General features: G+C 46.3%; 1 protein-coding gene across 4 annotated transcripts; it reads right to left on the reverse strand.

Moving 5' to 3' along the window:
- Positions 1 to 3,128: 3,128 nt before the first annotated feature.
- On the reverse strand, positions 3,129 to 26,174 carry DAO (D-amino acid oxidase). 4 transcript variants are annotated; one of them, XM_032805396.2, is made up of 11 exons: positions 25,863 to 26,174; positions 17,350 to 17,559; positions 15,823 to 15,937; positions 15,344 to 15,420; positions 14,589 to 14,654; positions 10,616 to 10,670; positions 9,725 to 9,829; positions 9,019 to 9,101; positions 7,105 to 7,222; positions 5,718 to 5,816; positions 3,129 to 3,617 (listed from the first exon to the last, which is right to left on the reverse strand). In XM_032805396.2, the coding sequence occupies exons 2-11, from the start codon at positions 17,541 to 17,543 to the stop codon at positions 3,486 to 3,488; spliced, it is 1,044 nt and encodes a 347-aa protein (XP_032661287.1). In that variant the 5' UTR covers positions 17,544 to 17,559; positions 25,863 to 26,174; the 3' UTR covers positions 3,129 to 3,485. The 4 variants fall into 4 exon arrangements, with proteins under 4 accessions (XP_032661287.1, XP_032661289.1, XP_032661288.1 ...); XM_032805398.2 differs by lacking the exon at positions 25,863 to 26,174 and adding an exon at positions 22,112 to 22,274; XM_032805397.2 differs by lacking the exon at positions 25,863 to 26,174 and adding an exon at positions 19,418 to 19,634.
- Positions 26,175 to 26,377: the final 203 nt, after the last annotated feature.

Consider the following 26,377-nt stretch of genomic DNA (forward strand, 5'->3'; position numbering starts at 1 on the left):
CATACACTGCAAAGGAATGTTTATTTGTTAAAACTTCCCATTCAGATTGTAGTTGATGGAAATGTACTGGCTTTAGATTTTGCAAATGATTATTTTTATAAAATTTCAGGCCATATTTGACCTGACACTGTCCCTTTAACTCCAAAATGATTTATTCTCTTTCTGATGTCCGGTAATTCACAGATGGAATTTCCTTCATGTCTGGGTCAAAATGACCAATGGGCTTCAAGCACTCTGTAACCTGAGGTTGTTCATTCTTAATGTGCAGCTACAGTAGAAGCCACAATCCATCCAGAAGGAGACATCTATCTCTTGGGGTAGGAGTAAGCAATAGCTACAGAATGGGACTGGGTTGTGACAGTAGTGTCTGGGAGTGGGCAGGAGGTTAAGCTTTTGGAGGTTTCTCTGAACTTATTGGACTCTCAGGCCATTTCTGAGGCTCTCTCATCACTTCTTCCAGTGCCATATGACCCTCTTTTGTTTCCAGGGGACATATTTATTGACATTTGACCTACTTCTGGCTTTGCTTCATGACAGGGTGTAATTGTTGTGGAGAACTGAGAGGCAAACAGTGCTGATTGGCAGCCCTGGAGATTGGGATCTTTCCTCTACAGAGCAGGTACAAGGTGGACCATGGCAGTGCAAGCTTCCAGCCTATTCCCCTGCTTATGTGCCTCAACCCTGATGTAGGAAGGAAAATCTCCAGTTCTGTTCAGTCCTGGGAATCTCTGTTGAGACTGTTACCAGAGCCTAGAGCTTAAGTACTGATGCTTTGTATACACTGAAATGAACAAATTATCTCAATTATACAGGGTTCCAAATAGTGCCAGCTGGGACTGAGTTTTTAATGGTCACTTGCCCACTAGCAATAAGATTTAGCCAACTAGGTAATTTCATGTTATACAATTTCAGAACCTTCTGTTTGTACAGGCCCTAGAATTGTGGCAATTCATCAAATTTTAGTTACAAATTGATAGAGCTAAAATACTGGAAACATGGAATGAAGATCTGGAGTGTTTCTGTTAAATTAGCACTTCCGACCTTGTCAATCCCATCACTAACAGGAGAAGCATCATGCATGGGCACATTTAGATCTGACCTTTAACAGGTACAAATATTAGAATCTAGCCTTTAAGCCCTTAGACTGCAAATAGAATCACACACCTAATCAGCTCTGTTAATATTTTTTAATAGCCAATTTAGGAGCACATTTGTCATATCAAGCAATGAAGAGTAATAGCTCCCATGTGCTTTAAGCTCTGATGAACCCAACATTTACTTAGAGCTATATGATGATTTGTTATTGCAGATTTACATTGATAGAACTCTTCTGAAGTCAACTGAGTTGTTAGTTACACTAGTCTGAGGAAGAACAGAATCTGGTCCTTAATATCTTGTATTGACACTAAGTGAAATTGAGTAGATGACTATTTCATTGGATAGTTTCTGTTGAAGTGCTATCACAGATCACAGGATTCACATTAACCAGTTGTAAACTTTTTCATTTTTTTTAAATCTTGTGATCTTACCCTTGTGATTATGAATGACAGTCAGTTGGAGTGGAGCACCTAATGTCCATTTGTGCCTCTGAAAATCTCTCCTTTATGAATTATAGCTCACAACCACCCTGTACTGTACAAATGAGGCACTGGTAAAGATAAAATGACTTGTCCAGAGGGACGGAGGGAGAAAGTGTCAAAGCTGAAGTTCCTAGCTCCCAGGCCTATGTTCAGACTTCGTCACTCTTCAAAGGGAATGTTCCATCAAAGGCATCTTTTATTACATCCAGCTGCTCACTACCACCTGGGACGTGTTACTCTGTCATGCATAGGCCTTTAAAAGAGGCAGAGAAAGAGAAAGGAGGAGGGGCCATGGCCACATGCCTTTCAAATATTCTGGTGCCTCCGCCTTAAAGCAACCAGCCTGCATTAGTGAAGTGGCACAAGTCTAACCAGCATCCTGAACAAGCTGTGTTGGGTGGGATGGGAGCTGGTGGCTCTGAGATTTTTTACTGTTAAGTGAAAGGAGGTAAATGGTGACTCATGAGACCCTGGCCCACACTGTGAAGATGTGCATGAAGAATGAAACCCAATAGGCTAGACTTTGCAGTGTGTAGCCTGACAGCATTATGGTGAGAAGAGCCACAAGCTCCTAATGGAGTTACCCATTACCATGACAACCACTGGGAATAGTCTTGAAGATGGAAAAGACCCCATATTTGTAGACAAGGCAGCAGACCTGGGTTCTGAGGGGACTTTGCACTGTGATACTGAATGGTGGACACAGCCTTCTTGGAGAATGCTCTCCTTTGAGCAGTCTCTGGTCTTTTGAGTTGGGGGCATTTTCTCTTGACCACTGGGAGGCCAAAAGGTACCTTCCCTGCATCTTATGCCTCCTGGTCTGGACCCTGACCAGACCAAACTGAGGGAGGAGAGACCAGGCTGGAGCAAGCCAACTCACTGCACAACATCTTGCTGCTGACCACCCTAGTTCCTGCATAGGATATACCCCACCCCAGGGCCTTGTAACCTCCTGGAAGCCCCATGTGCAATCTGTACAGCAGGTGCAATTTAACAAGAGTCAGACCTTTTCACAAGCTAACGTTTCCAGTGGTGAAAGGAAATAAGAGACTGAAGTGCCAACGTCTATTTTAGGTGCAGGTGCCTACTCTGCCTATCATCTCTGCTATGTGTAGAATTTGGCAAACACAGAGCCTGAGTTCCCTTAGCTGCTATATAAATTATCTGAAAACCCTGCCTTCGGGAACAACATGTCTAGCAGTAGCACATGTACAACAGCCAAATGCTTTAGTCCCAACTTCAATGTAAGAAAAACTACTCTGCCTTCAGCATGTATCTTAGACCCGCTGCTACTTTCACAGGAGTTCAAGAGCCTCTTTCCATTAAGGAGCTTTTATTTCTTGGGCAAGGCTTACAAATCTAACTATGTGCTGGCTGGCTGAACAGCAAGCTAAGACCTCAGCTGACATTGGATCAGCTTCAGGTCCTGTCCAGCAACACTAACACATCTCAGAGATGAACTGCAGGCCAGCGAAGAGTTAGCTGAACTCCATCTGCCCTTTGGAGACTGACCTAGCAGTGTCTGGGTGCTTTGCTACAGGGACCATCTACGATAATACAGGTTTTATTTATGTTTCCATGGTGTAGTTTATATGAACAGAGCAAGGATGAGCCATCTGCCTGGCAAACAGTAGCAACAGGGAGTTAATTGGTAACAATCCGAAAACTGTACCCTAGAGACCAGTCTTGGAGCTGCTGAGGGCATCAAACAGAGAACATGCATCATTGAGTTATTTATTTTTGCCTTTGCCCTGTTACTTCCTAGCTACTGGTGCTATTGTTGGACATGTGACTGCTGCACACAACCAACAGTTTCTTTCCATCCATCCTCTACTATTGCTGTGGGCCTATCGCAGATTTTCCATGGAAAAAAAGGAGAAAGATCATTAGAATATTTCTGTTAAATCAAAGATGGGACTGTGGTGGTCGGGCCAGCTTCTTTTCTTCTAGAATCCTTCCAAAGATCCTGGCGGCTTCCATGGCACATCCCCAGTGGATGGTGAGTCCGAAACCACCGTGGCCATAGTTGTGTATCACCTAAAAGAGATGGTAATGTGGATGTGGAAAAGCCACGGCAACTAAACGGTGGGGTTCAAATGCCACAATGTAACCCTGCAAAATAGTAAACTGTTCAAGAGGATTCCAATCAGCAGTTACAGTTCTGAGCCCAGGAGAGCTTCACAGCTGGAAGACGAAAGTGCACAACAGAGTCTGGACTGCATCACTATGCACTAGAATTGGATACTAGGTAAAAACACATCCCAGTTAGTTGTTTTTCTCTTTCTCCTGTTACCACCTGAAAGTGATTAAGCCCTCAATAATGCAAGCTAGCCCTATGGCCTAGCACAGGGATGCCTTTGTGCAGCTGAGAGCTCCTGTGGCAACTTGCCAGGAGCTTGGGGGCTGTACCCGATTTACATAAAATGGAGCAGTTTGCAGCTGCCCTTGTCTTTAATCTGGAGAGACAACCTGTACAGGCCAGAACCCAGCCGCACCCCAGGGCCTGCATCTACCACAGAGCCCTCATGTCAGATTCACCTTCCTGACCACAACTGCTCTTTAAATCTGGAAGCTTTGGGATGCATAGTGAATTCACTCATTGCAAGTTCCCTCCCTCCCCATGTACTGGGCCAGCATCTGGCTTTGGGCAGGGAAACAACTGATCTTTGAGTGGTTCACAACATGTAGCTCTGTTTTCAGTTTTATTCAGCAATTTCCTGGTTGAAATCACAATAGCCTGGGCCACAGATGATCAGAGCCTGATCCAAAGCCTACTGAAGACAAGAGAGTCCTGTTGAGGGCTCTGGATCAGGTCCTTAACAGCTACCTTCAGTGCAGCTCTTCACCATTTAGAATCACAGCAGCAGCCGTAGCGCTTACAGTCGTGTTCCTGCAAGTACAAACTGTGATACCCAACTTCTTATTTGTGCCTGCCAAGGTAAACTACTTTGTTTCAGCAGGAGAATGACTCAGGGTCAGGATCAATAACCAAACGTCTGTCTTCTACCAAGATATTGTAGAGAGGATGTGATGATAAAAGAAGAGTGATCTATAAATTAATTTTAATACTGCACTGCTTTGCACCATGCTAAGGGTCTCAATTAATATGTTGGTTTCTTTCCAAGAATCCTAACTTGGAATAATCTTCAGCTAAATTGAATATATTTGAATCAAATTTAATTACATTTCACAGTCACCGTCTCTATTAGAGCTTTAATCTCTTCTGCAGAGCTTTGCACACATGCACACCCAATCAAATCACAGAGTCCCAATAGAGGACTGCCAAGAAAATTAAAATGAAATCACTGAGGAGTGATTGGGCATAAACAAAATGAAGCTGCACAGAGTGCCCTGAGAACGGATGGCACATATAAACTTGGATTCCTAGAGCTCCTTTATCACAAGATGCAGATAAGCAGGTACATTTCAAGGGATGTTATCCTGGTGAACTTTTAACACAGCCAAATTTTAGAAACTAGAGTGCCCAAAATTAGACACCTAATTCCACATTTAGGCACTTAAAGTGGTGTGATTTAAGAGGTGCTAAGTAACTACAGCTCTCATTCATTTATTTTTACAATTCTGTGCCAGATTGCAAGTTACTAAACTGGGTCCCTGTCCACTCAGCCACTAGATGTGGTTTAAATTGGGAATCATTGGAATAAATCTGAGGGTGGCCGATAATTCTTACAACTGACGTTTCATGGTGTTTAAATTGGTAACATGGATAATGATCTTTGAGACCCTGAGAAGCTGGTTTAGGGTCAGATTTTTATGACGGGAGACATAAGGTTCATTTGCAAAAATGCCACAGGCTTTGAGCTCCAATTTTGTAAAAGCAGTCCCTTAGTATACACAGCCATTTTCAGCATTAAGGGAATAGATTCAACACAAAAATATGAACGACCCTGCATATTTTAAGCCGAGCTGACCTCTATAGTCTGCATGAAAACAAAGCAATGTGAGTGGAATGTTGATACTTCATTACCATCATCAAAAGGAAAGCTGGTAAATTAGGTTTGCACTAACTGATTATTCTATGGTAGAGGAGCCGCGTGATTGATTTGACAAAACGTATTGCTTCATGTGCCGTTACTCAGGACTCCAGCGGATTTCTATGTACAGAATGCTGTGTACCTCTGATTTTAAAGGTCCATGACGAATTGCCTCTCTCTCCAACCGAACTGTGTAGCGCACAGGGCGGAAGCCACTCCATTCTTCCACAATCTTTGCCTTCTGGAGACAATAACATGTCACTGATTTTAGCAGTTAAATGTCAGTAACACAACTGCATTAAACAACCAATTGGGATGAGGAATTTTGTGGACTCTTGTCCACTGGGAACAGAACTAAATCCTACCTGCTAACTCAGTTCACATAGTCCAGCCAAAGGCCATCAGACAGGAATAACGAATGATCAGGACCAGCCTAGGCTACGTGAGAGCCAGTTTCAAACAGGCAAAAGGCTCTGGGTCCTGTTACCAATTGTGTGAGCCAGCCAGTGCCCTGAGCTGTTTTTCATACTGTCCCAAGGTAATTTGGCAGCATTACTGTGGGTCGATGCAAACTGCAACATCTAAACTTCAGACTTCCCTTAATGCAGCACCGCAAAGGGGCATGGGGGAGTGTAACACGGCTATCATCATTTAATATCAGAGATGGGCCTTGCGTATCAGTTTAAGTCTGTGAAGTGCTTCGGAGCTCTGTGATGAAAGGGGCCTATGTGGGGGTATATTACCCCTTTAAGGGCCAGACAGGAGCTGATAGCCAAGACAGCCTGGGTGCAATCAAGGAGCAACCTTTCCTGCCTCTGGGGCTGGGCTAAATAAAGAGGAAAAGGAAACTGAGCAATGAGAGAGCAGAAACCATGCAGGCTGCTACGGGTGGCAGGCCCCAGATCACTGGGCTGACCTGGGCCTTAAACACTTTGGGTTTTGACCATATGTTTGTTCCTCTGACTCAAGGCTCTGTGGAAAGGGCCTTATGAACAGAGTTAAGCTACTCCCCAGAGCTGATGCTTTAGGGAAAGGGAGAAAGCCTGCATGCCTCCTAGAGCACCAAGAGAACCACCTGCTGGGGCTTGGTTTGGAAGCCTTCCTAAAGGGGACATGGTTTTTTCTGTTAGCTTGGTTTTGGCCTCCTGCTTCTCAGATCCTGTACTATCCGGTATACAAGTATAATATCATGATATGCCCTCCTGCAGTATCAGACGCTGACCCAGGGTCTTCACAGTATGACGACACTCTACAGAGGCATTTGAAAGTAAGATGGCCATTACTTTATAAGGGGAGATCACCTGAACAAATCTATTCAGTCCATCCAGTTTGTTGAAGCTGGATCTCTGATAACTTGCATTACTGAGAGGTTCCTCTTCAGAACACTTTCCCAGGGGATTCTGCTCAGCTACGGGGGAAGTTCTCCTTGGCCCGCTGTGTAATACTTACATCATCCCTGTATGTCACAACACATAAATCAGTATTCTCTGGCCAGAGCTGTTCTATCAGCGTCAGATGGTACAATGTACCTGGAGACTAGGGAGCAGCTTGCAGCAATTTTCCCAAATTGTTTTGTGATCCTGGGGGCTGTTCTCTTCGTTCCAGTTTCCCAGCTGAAATATCCCTCCCAAGGTCACTAGCTTGCTCCTGGAACAAGGGCAGAGGGAAAGGGTTTACAGCAAGGGCTCAGCAGTGCTCTGGTACCACAGACAAGGATGCCCTCCATATTACTAGCAACTGCCCCTCTCAGCTTCTACAGCTGGTGCAAGGGACACCAGACTGTCCACACCTGGACCAGATACTGAGGACTGTTTAACTCAAATGTTGGTCAGTCAGACCTGGTTCTCCTCCAGACTCCCTTCCCTACCAGCTGCTCTGTCCCTTTGCCAGTGTGACAGCACTTAGTCCCAGTTCTTTCGCAATTGTGTAAACTATGTCCCCTCCCTGGAACCCACCTGCCATTCAGAGCTCCACAGTCTGCAGTTATTCTTAGTTTTTAAACCTATGCTGTTTCCCTTGAAGGTCTGCCTTGTCCCCCATTTATGGCTGGGAGCTGAAATAAACCCACTAGAAGGCATTACATCTGCAGCTGGTGATAAGACACCACTTGGAACACTTTATTTGGGAGCTACAATTGTTCAAAGTTCATATTTACATAGAGGTTTTATGGATAATCTTGAAATATTAGAGCACAAGAAAGTGCCCAGAAACATAGCATTCAGGTTACAGCTAAGAAAATGCTCCTCACCCAAAGCTGGGCCAGGTCTCTGTTCTCCAGCAGAAGCGGAGACCATGCAGCAAGCAAGTGTTTGTTTATCCTGAGGCTTAGTTCTCTCTGCATGTGTAGCTTCCAAATTCATTAAATTAGCATCCAAATCACATGAACACTCCGCTTTGGACGCCATGTAGGAAGTGCAAGTTACATGCAGGAAACTAAGATTTTAGGTGTGTAATGCGGCCAAGGCCTGCCAGTCACTGAATTCAGCACCTTGGCTGAGTGGCGACTGCAGGATCAGGTGAAGATTTCAGAACTTCACACTAATGTGGTGATGATGACACAAGCAGGGTTTGTCCCAAGGGCTCATTTCTGGTCCTGCTGGTAGTTAACAGGGAAGCCAGTTATGTAGGCTAAGCAAATGGCTGCCAGTGGTGAAACCCTTGGGGATAAAACAAATGGCCAAAGCTGCAATTTACACCTTGCAAAGTCAAGTGGTGTGGAATGGATGACATTTCTCCCATTGCAGCTGGAATGCAAAATTCTAGGGAAGACAATTTGTTAACCAATTAAAGGCCCAAACCTGCTCCCAGCGAAGTCAGTGGGAATGCTGCCAATCCTGCCATTGATGTTAATGGGTATGTGAAGCGCTGTACAGAAACCAAGGACCCAGAGCACAAGTGCTGAATGGAGTGTGGAAAACGAACAGGCTCCACACAAATGTGCCTGCCTGCAATGGAAGCTGGGGGTGCTCAGCACCTCTCAGGATCTGGCAGAGTTCTGCTGAAGTAAGGACTATGGATGGCAGGGTTTTCCTGTTGGCGAACAGCAACGAAGGTGCAATGAATGCTTCTGGGTGTCCCCAGCTCCTACCAGCCCAGGAAGCTCCAGAGCCAAACTTCAACCTTGCTAAACTGAGGGAAGTAAACTGTGAAATTGTGCAAGCAGCCCTGTGAGTCAGTGCGGACACTGGGAATTGTCTTGCTTTTTCCATGCATGCCCACTACTCTCCACCCACACACCTAATAAAAGGAACATCAGGCAGGGTACAATTCCAAGCCCTGGTTTAATATTTAAAGTGTTCTTCTCAGAGGCTTGCTCTTGCAGGATTTCTGCATTATAGATGTCAGTGGGGAGCCATTTTAGAGTCTTTGTTCTATAAGTAACGTTGATAGAAACATTACTGATACCTGATGGATCTCAGGACAGTCTGTTAACTGTTACTTACCCGGGTATAATGTATGGTGAGTTATAGATTCCAGATTCAAGATCATGAGTCATGACAAAATGCTTCACCCAAGGGGCCAGGACCTAAGAGATGAAGAAAACAGAGCAATATAGATCCACAGATATCAGAATTGAACATCAAGGGATTTCTTTGCCCAAGTGGAAAATTGAACTGGCCAAAGAAAGTCAAGCCCTGGCCCAGACACAAAGGAAGAAATGTGCACTCATCAGTAAGCACCAGGAGCAGGGGATGCTGCCATGCAATTTCTTTTGTTACATTATATTATGTTTACACCACATCATCAGCATTTCTTCTAATGCAACATCAAGACGGGGCGGATGGATGGTAGGTAGGTGGGAAGATAAGTACAAGGGCTTCCCACCTCATATTATTGTTTGTTTTTTTTTCAGAATAATAATAATCCTTCAATACTTTGGCCAAGGATTTCACAATACGTTACATATATGAACAACTGAGCCTCAAACCCATCACCCATATGTTACAGTTGGGGAAAGAGAGGTTTAGGGACCAGCCACCGTGGGATTCATGAGTCCACAGCAGAACCAGGTCTCTTAATCCTGTGCTTCAGCCACCAGACCACACACATTCATACATCCCATGAGCTGGGCATAGTGAGTCCAATCATCCAGCAAAGGAAACAAAATCTGACACCTGCCCCTCCCTTGCCCCCCAGAGCCATCCTCACCTTTATGATTTGTCCCCGGCCTGGCATTAACCCTGGGTCTGGTTGCAGTTCCCCTGCACGGACCCCAGTACAGTTTATTATAACATCCACACCCTTGGCAGCCATCTAACAAGGGAGAAATGCACAGCCATGAGCAGGACTTGCAATTCGGGGAGGCAGAAGAACTGTGGTAGACCCACTTGGGGAGCACCCACCATTGGTTCTGCAGTTCTCTTCCAGGTGTCAAAGCCAAGCCAAGCACCTGAACTGCCACCCTCAGTCAGTAATGAATGTGTTAGTCCATAAAGAAGAGAGGGACAAATCTGGCACTCAGATCTTCAGGCACAGCTCCCACTGAAATCCCACATGTGCACCTGAGGTCGGGATCTGCCACCGCCTCCTCTGAAGGGGACACCAGGATGGCTATGCTCGCTGCCTGAATTCCTGTCTGCAGGTAAAGGGATAATGAGATCCCAGCACAGCCGGAGCACTCTGCTCATCTGATAGTCTCCTGAGTACTGTGCGAGCCCCTTCCTGCAATGGACATAGCACAATCCAACGATTGTGTAGGGCGCAGGGTCTGCCTGAAAGAGGCTCCCGCCCAGGGATAGTTAAGGCTGCTTCTCTGCCCTGACTGCTGCATTCTAGTGAAAGCAAGGAGTTCCCCACAGTATCTCAGAGTGCCTGGCAGATTACACGCCAGACAGAACTGTTGCTTCCCCAACAGCTGTGGGAACCGTGGTTGCTATTACTAAGGCATTCATGCTGTGTGGCGTCTCCCCTGCCCTGCCCCTGCACAAGGCAAATGCTCTCCTTCTCCCCCTCCCCAACTCAGGAGTCTCAGACTTGTCTTTCTAAATGTTCAGCCAGCCCTTCCCTGGCAGATTTTCTCCAATTAAATTCCCCGCCAACCTCATGGAAGGATTCAATCTTCTTATGAAAAAACTTGACTCCTCTTTGCTTTAACCTGTAAGAACAAAGTTCATTTGTTAATGACAACTAACAGCAACTGAAAAATTCAAACCAGCCACCAGGGAAGGGTTGTTACTCTTCATGTACCACCATATACCCAAGTCTTTCTCAATGGCTCTTAAATGGTCTCCAATCATTACCTCATTTCTTTAATGCACTGGGGACACCACTAATTGACAATCATACTAATAATGCTAAACCATATAGCATATTCCAGACTTTCACGTATATTGTAAACGACTAATCAGTTACACATTTTAAAACAAACAAAATCCTTTTCTGTAGTGGAAAGCCAGAGGGACTGCAATGACACTCAATTTGCAGTCTTGCCTTGCTAACTTACTCCATTTTATTTCTTTTCATATACCAAATACAAAGTTAAATCCTAGTGAGGAAAATAGAAAGGAGCATAAACTCTGGCAAATGAAGTGTAAAAATATAATTAGGAAGGCCAAAAAAGAATTTGAAGAACAGCTAGCCAAAGACTCAAAAAGTAATAGCAAAAAGAATTTTAAGTACATCGGAAGCAGTAAGCCTGCTAAATAACCAGTGGGGCCACTGGACAATCGAGATGCTGAAGGATAAGGCCATTGTGGAGAAACTAAATGAATGTTTTGCATCGGTCTTCACGGTTGAGGATGTGAGGGAGATTCCCAAACCTGAGCCATTCTTTTTAGGTGATGAATCTGAGGAACTGTCCCAGATTGAGGTGTCATTCAAGGAGGTTTTGGAACAAATTCATAAACTAAACAGTAATAGTCACCAGGACCTGATGGTATTCATCCAAGAGTTCTGAAGGAACTCAAATGTGAAATTTCAGGACTACTAACTGTCGTCTGTAACCTATCATTTAAATCAGCTTCTGTACCAAATAACTGGAGGATAGCTAATGTGACCCCAATTTTTAAAAAGGGCTCCAGAGGTGACCCCAGCAATTACAGGTCGGGCAAGCCTGACTTCACTACCGGGCAAACTGGCTGAAACTATAGTAACGAACAAAATTGTCAGACACATAGATGAACATAATTTGTTGGGGAACAGTCAACATGGTTTTTGTAAAAGGAAATCATGCCTCACCAATCTACTAGAATTCTTTGAGGGGTCAACAAGCATGTGGACAAGGGGATCCAGTGGATATAGTGTACTTAGATTTTCAGAAAGCCTTTGACAAGGTCCCTCACCAAAGGCTCTTAAGCAAAGTAAGCTGTCATGGGATAAGAGGGAAGGTCCTCTCATGGATTGGTAACTGGTTAAAAGATAGGAAACAAAGGGTAGGAATAAATGGTCAGTTTTCAGAATGGAGAGAGGTAAATAGTGGTGTCCCCCAGGGTCTGTACTGGGACCAGTCCTATTCAAACATTCATAAATGATCTGGAAAAAGGGGTAAACAGTGAGGTGGCAAAATTTGCAGATGATACAAAACTACTCAAGATAGTTAAGTCCCAGGCAGACTGCAAAGAGCTACAAAAGGATCTCTCAAAACTGGGTGACTGGGCAACAAAATGGCAGATGAAATTCAATGTTGATAAATGCAAAGTAATGCACATTGGAAAACATAATCCCCAACTATACATATAAAATGATGGGGTCTAAATTAGCTGTTACCACTCAAGAAAGAGATCTTGGAGTCATTGTGGATAGTTCTCTGAAAACATCCACTCAATGTGCAGCGGCAGTCAAAAAAAGCAAACAGAATGTTGGGAATCATTAAGAAAGGGATAGATAATAAGACAGAAAATATCATATTGCCTCTATATAAATCCATGGTATGCCCACATCTTGAATACTGTGTGCAGATGTGGTCGCCCCATCTCAAAAAAAGATATATTGGAATTGGAAAAGGTTCAGAAAAGGGCAACAAAAATGATTAGGGGTATGGAATGGCTTCCATATGAGGAGAGATTAATAAAGACTGGGACTTTTCAGCTTGGAAAAGAGACGACTAAGGGGGATATGATAGAGGTCTATAAAATCATGACTGGTGTGGAGAAAGTAAATAAGGAAGTGTTATTTACTCCTTCTCATAACACAAGAACTAGGGGTCACCAAATGAAAATAAGAGGCAGCAGGTTTAAAACAAACAAAAGGAAGTATTTTTTCACAACGCACCGTCAACCCGTGGAACTCCTTGCTAGAGAATATTGTGAAGACCAAGACTATAACAGGGTTCAAAAAAGAACTAGATAAATTCATGGAGGATAGATCCATCAATGGCTATTAGCCAGGATAGGCAGGGATGGTGTCCCTAGCCTCTGTTTGCCAGAAGCTGGGAATGGATGACAGGGGATGGATCACTTGATGGTTATGTGTTCTGTTCATTCCCCTCTAGGGCACCTGGCATTGGCCACTTTCAGAAGACAGAATACTGGGCTACATGGATCTTTGGTCTCACCCAGTATGGCTGCTCTTATGTTCTTATGACCTTTAAGGAAGCTCCATTAAAAGAACATTGTGAAAGTTGCAAAGTTGAGCACTTCAAAGTTAGGAAATGCCAGAATTAAGGTTGTCTGTGCAACCTTGATTCAGCCCCTTAGAAGCTGCATTATGATATAGTCTTTAATTACGTGATCACATAGTATTTTCTCATTTTTTTTAAGGAACAACCTGGAGAAAAGAAAAAGAAATTGATCATTTGGACCCCATGGATCCCTAACACGTATGGATTTTTAAAACATAGGCAAAGTGACATGTTTTCCCCTAATTTCATCCTTGGTGTTGTCAAGAGGTATTGTCAGATGCTATTAGTTTGGTGCTCTGCTCTCTCCTTGTTGGTATCACTCAGCTGCGTGCGGGTGTTCCCTCTGTGTGCTGCCCCAGCTCTGTGCAGATAGCTGACACAGCAGACCCAACGAGAACCCCCAATGACCACAGAGTCTAGTAAGGTACGAAGGCACGTCGGCCAGGTTTATTGCCATATTGGATACAATAATAGTTCCCTGTAGGTTTCTTAGTCTAATTCAGGGCATACTACGAATACGTACCCACCGTCAATGGACTCGGCTCAGTCAGGGGCAGGACTTTCCACTGCCCCCAGGCCGGACAAAGACACCACCCAAGGGATACATTCTTATACACAGGTACAAACAAGTTACACATCACTCCTGACGTATTGAGGTGCAACCCTTCCACATAGCAAGATACAACCCCTCTACGTTGTAAGGTGCCACCTCTCACCTTGTACATGCTGACTGGATCAAAACAACTCTATCCATCATATTACCCTTTTGCCCCTGTCATTGGGATGGGTCAGTCTGTTCCTTGTTATCTGTGTGGAATGTGCAAGTATGTGAATGTTCTGATCTCTAGTGTTCTGTACCTTTTAGGTTCGTATCTTTTTGCAGCATCAGCCCTTTCCTTGCCAGCTTCTGTGAGCAGAGCCTGCCTCTGGCTCACAGCTTAACTTTGCTTTATGTTAACAAAGTCTTGACCATTACTTTAGCTCAGGCCTCAGGCCTCATACTGGGCCTTTATCAGGGCCTTCACTTACTACACTTGGAAATGGCTGAACTGTTTTTGCAAAAAACTTTCCCCAAATATTCAGCCTGAGGCAGACACCCAACATAGAAAATATCAGCCCAAACAGTTAAAGTCTGGCAAGTTATGAACAACTGAAAACAAGGCCTTATAATGAAAAGTGTCAGCCAACATTAACCATAGGCAGTAATACCATCTAAAATACATCCAGCAACTTGGTGTTAAAGGAGAATCTTGAATAATTTTTGGTGTTTTCCTCCTTTTGTCTGAATGAAAATGGAATTTTCAAAATTATTTATAAGTAGGCTGATGGGTGAACTGAGTAAAAAAAAGCTGCTTTTTATTCACCCTTAAATCTACAGATTACTACACAAGTCTAAAGATGGGCGCACAACCCACCTGTAGCAGAGCAGAAGACAGAGAATAGGCTGGCACTCACCTCTTGGTAAGCCAAGGCAAATAGCTCTTGCCCTCTAAGATTAGTGCTGTGTTAAACCAACCATAGCTGAAACAGAGAAGGAGAAAAATGGATGTGCAGTATAATTTGATCTAGTCTTACTGGCACAGAATTGCTTTCACGTCTACTCTTTTTAGGGCATCTGCTGAAATATTTTTAGCACAGGAAGGAGCTGAAAAACTCCCTGTGTCCCTCTCTTCTGTCTTATCTGAGCTGATTCCAACTTCTTATTTATGGAAAAGAGCTGTGTCCGGTGACAACTCTCTAATAAGGCAATAATGCTTAGCACTTACCTAGCAACATCCACTGAACCTGTTCATAGAATCATAGACTATCAGGGTTGGAAGAGACCTCAGGAGGTCATCTAGTCCAACCCCCTGCTCAAAGCAGGACCAGCCCCAACTAAATCATCCCAGCCAGGGCTTTGTCACATTAATCTGCATGACATCCCTGGGAGATAGGTAGTATGACTGTCCTCAGGGTGGGAAGTGATGCATGGAAAAATTAAGTCACATAGTAGGACAGTAGCAAAGGCAGGAATGGAACCCAGGAGTCCTGAGTCTTGGTCATCTGCTTTTTGCTCTAGATCATGCTGCTTCTCACTGTCTTTATGTCTCATATACGACACCTATCGTATGGTGCAGTGCATGGGACTCCTGGAGGTATAGGTACATTTATCCATGAATAATAGTATGCATGTCACTAGTTCCTCTAAGGTAATATGCATTGTATAATACCTGTAACCAGGGAAGAGTTCAAGCTCTTTTGCTGTCAGATTCCTAAATCCCAGGACAATGTCCTTCCAAGGTGGGTCCTGCAGAGGGGAAAATGTTCCAGGCTCGTTAACATTATTTAATCACTATAACACATTCCCAGAGTCCATGTAGCTGAACATGGGAAGGATGCATGGGACACCAGCGCATGGGTCTCTTTGCTACACCGGCTCAGTCCAGAGGAATGGAAGGCCAGACCCTCTGCTAGTGGAAATTGTCATTGCTCCACTGAAGTCAACAGAGCTACTCCGGTTTACACCAGATGATGGCTAGCCCAGCATTTATGTTTACATAACACTGGAGAACCAGCAAGCGCACAGTGCAGACAAATGAACTGTCAGCTGATCTGGAAAAGCTTTATACATCGGTAAATAAAAAACACAAGTTTTCCCAGCAAGACTTGACCCATTGACCCTTGGTCCCTTTCACCCAAATCTGCTTACTGGAACTGGCTGTGTAAAGAGATTGTAGCCAGAAATTGGTAAGAGTCCCATTTCCTCTGCTTCCGGTGAGTTCAGGTGTCCACACAGGTAATCAAATGTCTCTTTGTTCCAGAGCCTAAAATATAATATCACATGGATTTATCTTTCAGAAAGCATCCTAATAACATCCCAGCTTCAGTGCTTGTACCGGCACACCCTTCCTCCCAGGTCCCTTCAACTGATGCCAGTCTATTCACCTGAGTAAGGCTTTGCAGAGCTAGACCATGCTATTTATCATCACACCTTTAATATGGATTTACAGTTCCAGAGTCGTCATTAAATCAGAGCAGAGGGAGAGAGAAATGAAGGGGCCCAGTCAGGCGGATGGGAGGGGGGAAGAGATGAACTCCTCTGGGATTGTAAATGAGCGAGGAGGCAGGTGGTGGGAGCTGCAGAGAGGCAAGCTCCTGCCCTAAGGTTGGTGAGGTTAGGTAAAGGGCAGGAAAGAGGCTGGTGCTAGCCAAATGCAAGGAGACAGGCAGGAGGCAGGCAAGGTCCCTGGAGGTGAGAGGCACAAGTCCACAAAAGGCTTTATTAGAACAACTGGCAACCTGACCCCAGCTCCTGGTGAAGTTTAGGACTGGGGGACAGGGGATGCCTCCCGTATATGGACAGCAGCATCCTGCATGGGCTGGAGTCTGGAGAGCTGGGGCAAGGGGAGGCTATTGGCACTCCAGACAAAGAAAGTTCTACTCCACTAACTGCTGTGGGATTGTCTGTCTGTCTGCAATGTGCCCCCTTTCAGAGCTCATGTCTGAGGTCTGGAGCACTCACATTCACGAGGCAGAGCGCTGGCAGGAGGCGGGATTTCTATGTTCAGCTCCTCCAAGCAAATCTCTCGCAGGGGGCTGCCATCAGTGCAATGGCAATGACGAGGCACATGGCCTTGTCTACACTAGGGATCTGCACTGATGCAGCTAAGCTGGGGGCTGAAACTCCAGCGCACCAAGCCCTTAGAAACTTTCTGGAGACTGGTTTCACACTTAGCTTGCCAGCCTCTCCCAATCAGTAAAGAGCTGGCAGAATGTAGAGGAGCTAGGTTTCCTTCCAACAGCTGAGCAGTATTGTAACAAGCGTGTCCCACATTGTGTGGGGGCATATCAGATTCTCAACAGCGCTGTGCCAAGAGAGAGCACCTGCAGAAGGCAGAGCTGATGGTCTTGATTACACAGCAGTGGTTTTGTCAGGGCCGCTCAACAGCCATCAGGCTGAATAGCAGGGAGATGAAATGAATGACCTCCAGGCAGACTGGACCCAACTGATTAAGAGAACTGGAAGCGACCCAGAACATATTTGGCTTTAAAAGCATTTCAGCCTGAGCAGACAATGGTTTGCAGATGATGAGAGGAATTGATTTGGGATGTAATAATCATTTAATTGCCATCACAGGGGCACCTGAACACTGGTCAGTATCACCCACTTCCTTCTGTGCCGGACACTGACAGAACAACATTACAACAACATGAGAGCCAAAGCTGCCTCTCTTACGTTTCTTGAGCATTTCTCTTATTGTCCACGTAGGGCTGCCAGAGCCCTGCTGCTCCATCGCTGGTGGTGAGTGGCGTATACCGGTCAGCATAGAGCTCAATTTCCAGGGGCTGGACGACCAAGTGATACTGATCGTAGATGCACAAGGCTGTGGACAGTCCGATCACCCCCGCCCCAATCACCGCTATGCGCATGGCAGTCAGGTCCCTCCTGCGGGAGCAAGACAAATTAAACCAAACCCTCAAGACCGTGCCCAGGAAGGAAATAAAGTCAGAGTGCCAGGGGAGCTGCTTGAATGGGCCTGGTGCATCCCAGAGAAGGTTTGCACCTACAGGGATATTGAGCGGGCCGGGCTGTCCTGAAAGGCCTCTGAAGATAATGGGACAGAACCAGTCTGCAAGGGCAGCAGCTCAGCAGCAAAGGGACTAAACCACATCTCAGTGTTTATATTTAATGCCATTTCTCCAAGGGTAAAAGCAGCTGCTGACTCACCTCTCCGGCCCAAGGGAGGAGGAATGCACTACAGACTTGTAAGGGAGCGTTGTGGAAGCTTTCCCCACTGTTAGCCTGCAGGTCCTGTGTAGAGTGGGTCGCATCCCCAGCTACCCCCACCCCTGGCTAGGTTGCTACACCGGGCTGATAAGCCCTAGCACATTATTCCCTGAGACACTGCCCAGGGTCAATACACTTTGTTTCTCTTTTAAAAGCTGTTTGCGACCGCCCTGGCCATTGCAATTCTGAAGCAGAATGGGCATTTGGCGAGCTCCTTTGCATCTCAATACCCAGGATGCTCTCTCTTCCAGCTCCCATAGCACTGCTGGCTCGGACCTCTGGCAGTAGGCAAAGACTTGGGCACACAGGCTCTCTTTCTTCAGAGGGAAAGAACCGAGGTCTGGTGCTTTCTGGGCCAGTGTGTCACACTCACCACGTCCCACTTGAAGGCTTCAGCCTGCTTTACAAACCAAGCAAATCCTCCAGCCACTCAAGCTAGCATCTAACAAGAGAGCTCTCTGTGCTCCGGAATAGCTCAACCCAACTCCCCGCCTGTGTTCTCTAAACTCTGCTCCCACATGCCAGCGCTTTTGGCACCTCGATGCTGGGCTCGAATCCTTGTCCTTGCACAGCAGATTCTTTTGTAGAAAGACAACCAAAAAAACCCTGGAAACGTTCGACATTTACCCAGCAAAACCAATGCCAGAAACAACAAATGGAAGAAAGGTTTTATTGTACGGGCTTTGCAAACTTCCCCACTCAGCTCTGCTAATGTACCTGCACTCTGACCAGCATATCCCAGCCTTGGGGAAGCCCCCACAGCTGCACTGATACCCTGCAGCTCAGAACTATAGCCTCAGAAAGGCAGGATCAAAGCAATCATTCCTAAAATTTGTGCCTCTTCCCCTGTATAAGCCTTAAGCCTCATCCTCCCCTTAAAATGCTGCATCGATGACAGCTCAGGGATCAAACGGTTAAAGTGCACATCTGTCCATTCACTATTGACTGGCACAATGTTTCTCTGCTTCTCATGGCCAATATGCAGCTGCAGCGCTTCCCATGGGCTTACCAGAGGAGCTGTTGCTGCTAAATGCATCCTGGCCAACAAACCCTCTCTGGGGTCCTGTCTGGCCAGCTCCATTAGCAGCTGCTGCTCCCCAACCTGGTACTAGTGAGCATTCCAGCACAGGTGTGTGAGCAGGTGAGTGCTCAGGTGTGCTTGTGCAGGTCTTTGCCTGCACATACACCTGAGAGCTCCGCTTCACCCTTTTGAAGATCGGCCTCATATTTTTAAAATAAATGTTAATTTACTCTGTTACTAACCTATGTTCCTAGAACCCCTATAGCATGCATAGTGAATTAAACCCTTGGACAGAGTCCTGCTCCTTCCATTTCTCTGACTGACCATCTGATCAGATAACAGAAATTAGAGTCAGAAAAGGCCTGTGTGCCCCTTCCAGACCCGTCCCCAGGGGGAGGAGAGACTGCTCCGATGGTGCAGTTGAACAGATGGCTTTCTCATCAGTTCTCCAGCTGGTCAATAAACCACTGAAACAAACACATTCCCCAGACTAACCTGCAGAGTGACAGGTCCCCAAGAAGGTTCCTCAAGCTGCAGGGAGGGCCGCACAGAGCCTTCTGCACACAAACTGTTTATCGCTAAGCGCGAAACATAGAGTCTGAAGGTCATTCACCAGGGACAGAAAGAGAAGCATCAGCAACTCGCTCTTCCTAACAACTGGGCAGTAGGTCAAAGTCTCCCAGCCAAGGTGACAGTGGGTGGAGAGATGGCATTTCACAGTCCTGGCAGACTTGCTCTGTCCAGAGAACATGAGTTGGATCTTCCCCAGCCCAGGGCAGAGCTCCACCCCCATTACTGCCACTGAGCTGCCCTGCCTGAAATTAGGGAAGGAAATGGAGTGACAGGGCCTCCCGGGACTCCTGAAAGGGTGGTCACTGCCACTGGTCACCATGGAAATTGTTCGTTCCTCTGACCTCAGAGAGAGGGAGTGGGGTCTAGTGGGTAGAAGCAGAGGAATGGGAGTCAGGACTCCTGCGTTCTCTTCTGGTTCAGCCACAGGCTTCCTGCAGTACCCTGGGTGCGTCATTTACCTTCCGTGCCTCAGTTTCCCCTCCTGTAAATGGGAATAACTCTTCCCTGCCTCACAGGGGGGCAGAGTTTACAAAGCGTTCTGGATGCTGCAGGGATTGCCCTGTACCAGCATCCCAAGCGTTAGTAGCTGAAGGAGCTCTCACACCGCTGGGGTCTTTGTGCCTGGCTATCCCCTGGCAATAGGCTGGGAGCCCTGCAGATGGTTTACTGTAACTCCATCCCTCCTATTCGTAGCTGTGGCTGGAGCTGGAATAACTCTCCCATGCAGCAGTGCAGCTGCTGATGGGAGGGCTGGGAAGCAGCCAGGATCGGGTGCTGAGGGAGGAGAGCAAAATGAGGTGACGACTTTACCTCAGGGAAGCTGCTGGGATTTACTTAGGCATGGACCTCCACTGTGTGGAGCAGACCCCTCCTCCTAACACATCAGCTTCCCATGAAAGAGCCAGGACCCCTCAGCTTCTATGGCAATGGTTCTCCACCTCTTTACCATTGTGGGCTGCAATGTGGCTCTCTATGTGTTATGTGGGCCGCATCCACGCTCTATGGCCCTGATGATGTCACATGGGCCACAGCTGTGTACTGATTGGGCTGCAAGCAGCCCGTGGCCTGAGAACGACTTTTCTAGAGTCTGTGCAGCCTGGAAAGCTACATACATCTGCATATTCCAATCCATCCCGTTTAACCTCTTGACACCTACAGATACAGTAAAATCTGCCCTAAGCAACCACACAAAGCAACCAAACAAGGCAACTGTCTAGTAAGAGTGAGTCCTTACCTAACAGTCAAGGAAAATTGTCCTGGAAATTTTGGGGAAATTTCCAAATGGCTTCTAACAACAGGAAGTTGCCTGTAGGAAAGGGATCTGTCCTTAGGGCTGGTGACACATATTTATGGCATTGTATATTTCTGTGGGTTTATCCTATCCAAAAGGTCATCTGAACAGCCACCAATAGTAATGTGAGCTGGAGTGGCCTGTTCCCTCCAAACATGGGCAAAGAGCAGAAGCATATTGTGTTTACAGAAGGCCATGCTACAAACGAATCCCTTGTGTAACTGGTTCCTAGCAGTCCTGGTGTGAACTCTGGATTACAGGCGACGGGACAATCTTACCTTAGAGTTGCTGTACTGCTGTCCAGGTTTCCCAGTTTACATGTAATACTTTAAAGAAGGGAGGTTCTGTTGCAGTGAGGCTCATTCCCCAGTGTAATGATACCCAAAAAGGCATCCACATCTCTTTCTAGAAACCGGTGAGAAAGGATCGCCAGTTCTCCAAGCAGATTCGAAACGGTGAGGAAAAGTGCCTCTTTGACTTCTAGAGCATGTTGCATCTAAGGAGCTCCGTGCTTTAAAAATGTCGATCAATTAGCTAACCCCTGTGAGATAGCTTAGCACCAGCACCCACATTTTATAAATGGGGAAACCCCGAGGTACAGAGATTTGCACCTGAGGTCAGACAGTGAATCAGTGGCAGATTGGGAATAGACCCCAGGAGCTCTGACTCCCAGCCCACTGCTCTAAGCGACAGACACACTCTCTCAATCCTCCTCTAGCTGGAGAAACCTATAATTTCATCCTCTGCCTCAAAGCCAGGTTTCTTTGAGACTGTGTCTCTATGTAGATACCCATAATGTAGAAGAATGAGGGAAGCATTGGAAGCATACAGTGCATGGGCAGGATTGTTACAGACAAAATTTTTGGTGAGTATTCCAGGTGTTGTCAGCAGCTTTTTTAAAAACAAGCACAGAGGAAGCAGAAATGTGGACTGTTCTCCTAAGTACTGAAACTTAACATACCTATATGGACTTCTGGGCCCAGGATTTCACTCTGAGCAAGTGGATGAATTTTTTTTTCTCCGCACAAGGAGCTGATCATTTATTTATTGGTTAATGTATAAAGAAGTCATCTCGCAAAAGTATCTGGGATGCTATTCACAAGCTAAAATGAAATCAAGATGGTCTTCGGACCTGGAGGAATCCACCTCCAAACAATGTGAAGAGAGGAAAGGATCCATGGAAGGACAGAGGTGATTAAAAGAAAAGGTGCATGGAGGTCAGAGGCAGCTGGCAGGAACAGAAAGACCTTGCACTTGGCGAGGAAGAAGGCGTGCAGCCATGTGTATATGCTCAGTCAGAGGGAATGACAGAGAGAGAGTCAAACCTCCAAGCTTCTGTGTCCTGATCCCCCTGCAGCCATTGATGCTGTTGATGATCAGGTGTTGTTGCTCCTCATGGGCCCTGGCACAGTACTGATGGGGCCAGTCATGATGGACAAATGTCTACCAAGAGCCTCCATGTGGAGTGACGCATGGTCCCTGCTGTCTGCCCTTCTCTCCAGCATCCATATGAGACAGCTAGTGGGTACTCTGAGATCAAGAGCATGCTGACAACACAGCTCTATGCACCTCCTCTGTGAGTGCAGCCCCCATCATCACCCAGGAGCACCAGCTGGTGTATGGATGGATGACAAACATTTCGTACATGTTTGATCCAGGTAAGACAGAACTGATGATGGAAAGAGGGAAACACGGGGAGGAACTGAGGACACTCTCCATCCCACAGTCATCCAGGCAGGGCAGAGCCTTGAGGCCATGCTTAGGGTCCTCACTGCTCCTGGACGCACAGCCTGCACCAGTGGTGAGGGGTGTTTTCCACCAGCTGCAGCTGGCCCGAAGGCAGAGAAGCACCTAGCTGCTGCCTTTGCTCATTGCTCATCCCTTGGATACCACAGGGACAGATATCTGAGATATGACATCAGACAGACTGATCAGGGCCCTGCACCAAAAAGGTCTGATTTGTATGAACCCTTAAGCTTCAGATGCCTTGGCGAGATATAGGGGGAGAGGCAGTAGCTCAAGGGCCTAAATTATTAAGGGCTTTCAATACAATCAGTAAAGCCTATTATACTAATTACCCTATTACTTGTCTGCCTCTTGCTTTTGGCACTGCTGACCCCTCACACTTTCTCCTGTCTGGCAATTATACTTTTCCCTTGCACGGTGCCATGCCTTTGATGCTGTCAAAATGCTTTACAGACATGAATGAATTCCAACAGAAGCAGCACCCTTGGGGGTGGGGGTCAGAATTATTATCCTCATTTCACAGACGGGGAGGCAGAGGCTCAGGGAGATGGAATGATCTGCCCCAGGTCACACAGTGAGTCAACAGCAGAGCTGGGAAAAGAGACACCCACTCCAAACTGCTAGACTGCACCGTCCTCTTGCCAGGTTGGGTCTTCAGCCAGGAAGGTCTGCGCTGTGTAAAAGAAACCAGCATATAACAGTACTTGGCTAATAGCAGCTCCTGCTGCTGCCACTTCTGCTGTGAGCACATGGGAAGCTTCTTCTTGACCGGATTATGCAGCTGTTTAAATATTTTGTGCAACATTTTTGTAGCAATTCTCTGTTGGACCAGTTCCCTCTGACTTCCCACCTAGCACTCCAGAGACAACTGTGACTCAGGTCTCATTAGGGAAAGACTAATAGTGACACATGTGACAGGGAATAATTTTCATGCCTGTCTAACATGGTCAGATGCTCTAAAATACCTTTTGTACACTTGGTATGTATGGATTGCAGGGTGTACAATTTGCACATTGAGTCCATTTCCTGCAGGGCAGGGCAGTTCAAGCTCTGCCTGTTTCATTTTTAAAAGCATCTGTGATTATTACTACAGATCTGTATAACTATGACTATTCACAGCAAACTGGTTATTCAGTAACTTTAGAACCTCCTTCTGTTAGCAAATTAGCTGTAGGCAGACTGATCTCTTACAAATTCATCCATTAATAATATAAATGCTAACAACAAATAAAAACACCTAGCTCTTGTACAGTGCTTTTCATCCACAGCGCTCAAAGCGCTCGACGAAGGAGGTCTGTATCATTATCCCCATTTTACAGATAGGGAAACTGAGGCACAAAGAGTGGCTATGTCTTTACCCAAAGTCACTCAGCACAGCAGAGACAGAATTGGGAACTAAACGCAGGTCTCCTGAGACCCAGACCAGCGCTCTATCCATTAGGACACACTGCTTCCATATTAGTCAACACTGTTCAGTGAGTGGTTGATGTGCACGTACTTCAGCCTATGGGCTCCATTTGCCAGGATTCTTATAATTCACTATCCATGCTACGTGTCTGGTCGCCTGAATCACATGGTACGGTTTGTGCTTCATTATTGGATGACTCCGTAAAATGTTTCAAGATGGTGATCAGGTGTTTCCGCAAAGGCACGTTCCCATGAGCATCTGTGACGCTTTCTCATTTCACAAACAAGTTGCTCATGCAGATATTCACAGGAAGTGAGTAAAAGCAGCTGTGAATACTGTCCAGATACATTCACAGGGCTTACTTGAGTGAATGCTTTTGGGTGCTTTGGCAGGATCAGGAAGGTTTTCCTCCTGGTCCTGGGCCCTCGTTTGGAATTAGTGGCTCAAATTCAATCCTGGTTTATCAAAATCCCCTAAATCATAGGGAGTTGCATCTGGTCCTGTATCTATGGGCTCAGTCCTGCAGTTCTTACTCAGGCCAAGCTCCTACTGAGGTCAGTGTGTGAGAGTATTGCCTGAATAAGTCCCCTGTGTAGACCTCAAGTTGTGCCACACCACGTTTTCCCTGTCCTTTCCTCACAAAGATGGAGCCCCAGCCTCACCCTTTATGCTTATTCTAGAAATTGATTCACTCTTAAAAATAAATAAAAAGCATATTGGTCTCCGAGGCCTGTAGAACTGACCCAGACCTAGTGCAGGACAGAAACTGTAATGAATTACTGCCAGGAACAGAGTGAGAGTCTGGAAGTACAGCCAATGTAAAGGCAGAAGAACAAAGGAAGCATCTCTGACGTTTACAGTATGCAGCACGGATTGTCAGGGTTGGCGAGGGCTACTCTCCAGAGAGCATAGCTAATATCCTTCCATCTGGACAGCAGTTTGGTCCAGCTTAGTGGATTCTGAGGGCGAGGGCTTTTTTGCCAGTCCCTTTATTCTAGAAGGAAGGTCTCCCTGCAGGACACTCTCTGGAGGCCTCGGGCACACACAGAGAGGAGCCTCTTTGCCTTGTCTTTGCTGAGAGTCGAGGGGAGCAAGCCCTCCTTTATTCAGTGCTTCCACAGAGTTAAGGCGGAGTATCAATGTTCAAACACTATTAGAGAGGACACATCAGTGACGTTCGTGTCTCCAAGACAGACAGCTGTAATAGGCTCCCAGAGGGACTGCAATACACTCTTTGGTCTAGTCTGATTTTAATAAATGTCCCAGCCATAATTACTCCAGATGACAGCAGTGAGTATTCACATTAGCAACAATGTAGAAGGAGAGATTTAATAAGCTACGCTCCCCTATTCCCCGAGTATCATTATTCTCCTCACTGACCATCTTTATAAGATGAGACAGATGATGCCCATAAAATTGTAATTGACTCTTGTCTCCTTAAAATTCCTTGGCTCTTTCATTTGTGAACTAACAAGCCTTCAGTGCCTTTATTCTATACAAACAGAATCACAAATATTCTCCTCCTCCCTTTCTGTTCCATTTGCTTCTACAATAATCCACAAGAGTGTACCCCTCACTTGCACGTGTGCAATGTCACTGAAGTTGGTCCATAGAATGGGTAGGATTTGCTCCATTACTTGGGAGATTCTAATAATTCCGCAAAAAGAACAGGAGTACTTGTGGCACCTTAGAGACTAACAAATTTATTTGAGCATAAGCTTTCGTAGGCTAAAACCCACTTCTTGTTTTCACAGTCATAGTTACCAACCTCCCACTGGGGCTTTTTGATGTCCCTGACAAGGAGCAGAGACGTAAAATGACCCACATTTCATTCACTGAAGAAATCCCTTGTAATTTATTTAGGCAACACCATTAAAGACATCAGAAATGTACTTGTCATTGAAAAGGATTCTACGCAGTACCTGTTTTCTAGCACAGCCTCCAAGGGACAGACAGAAGCTTGTCAAGTGCCAGTCAGCGGAGCCAGCTTCTCCCTCACCACACACCTCAACAGAACATGAGAAAACGGTTTTGATTTGCACTGAGAACAGTGCACCTGACGCTCCCCTCCTGTGTGCCAGTCACTTGTAGTGGGGATTAATGTCAGTGCACTGCAGGCAGTCACCCCAGTGACCAAACCAGACCCAAGTCTGCTGCCAACAGGCCCCCTTCCGTGCAGAGATCCCCTCAGCTGTGCCAAGCTTCCCTTGCAGCTTCCCCCTCTCATGCGTGCACCCCTGCCAGAATGCACTGCTAACCTGCTGCTGCCCCTCCATCGCTGGCCTGCACCCCACGTCCCCTGCTGCCCCCTCCCCACCCGCGGCCTGCACCCCACCTCCCCTGCTGCCCCATCCCCAGCCTGCACCCCACCTCCCCTGCTGCCCCCTCCCCACCCGCGGGCTGCACCCCACCTCCCCGGCTGCCCCCTCCCCAGCCC

Source organism: Chelonoidis abingdonii, chromosome 22 (assembly GCF_003597395.2).
Source record: "Chelonoidis abingdonii isolate Lonesome George chromosome 22, CheloAbing_2.0, whole genome shotgun sequence".
NCBI classification, from domain to species: Eukaryota; Metazoa; Chordata; order Testudines; family Testudinidae; genus Chelonoidis; species Chelonoidis abingdonii.

Bases quoted from the DNA above. Each gene is read 5' to 3' on its own strand.
- DAO (XM_032805396.2), bottom strand. From the start codon at position 17,543: ATGCGCATAGCGGTGATTGGGGCGGGGGTGATCGGACTGTCCACAGCC. The intron at 15,938-17,349 runs GTAAGAGAGGCA...ATTATATTTTAG, and splicing joins AAGAGAAATGCTCAAGAAAC to GCTCTGGAACAAAGAGACAT. The intron at 7,223-9,018 runs GTAAGTAACAGT...CCCTTGTTCCAG, and splicing joins TCACCATACATTATACCCGG to GAGCAAGCTAGTGACCTTGG.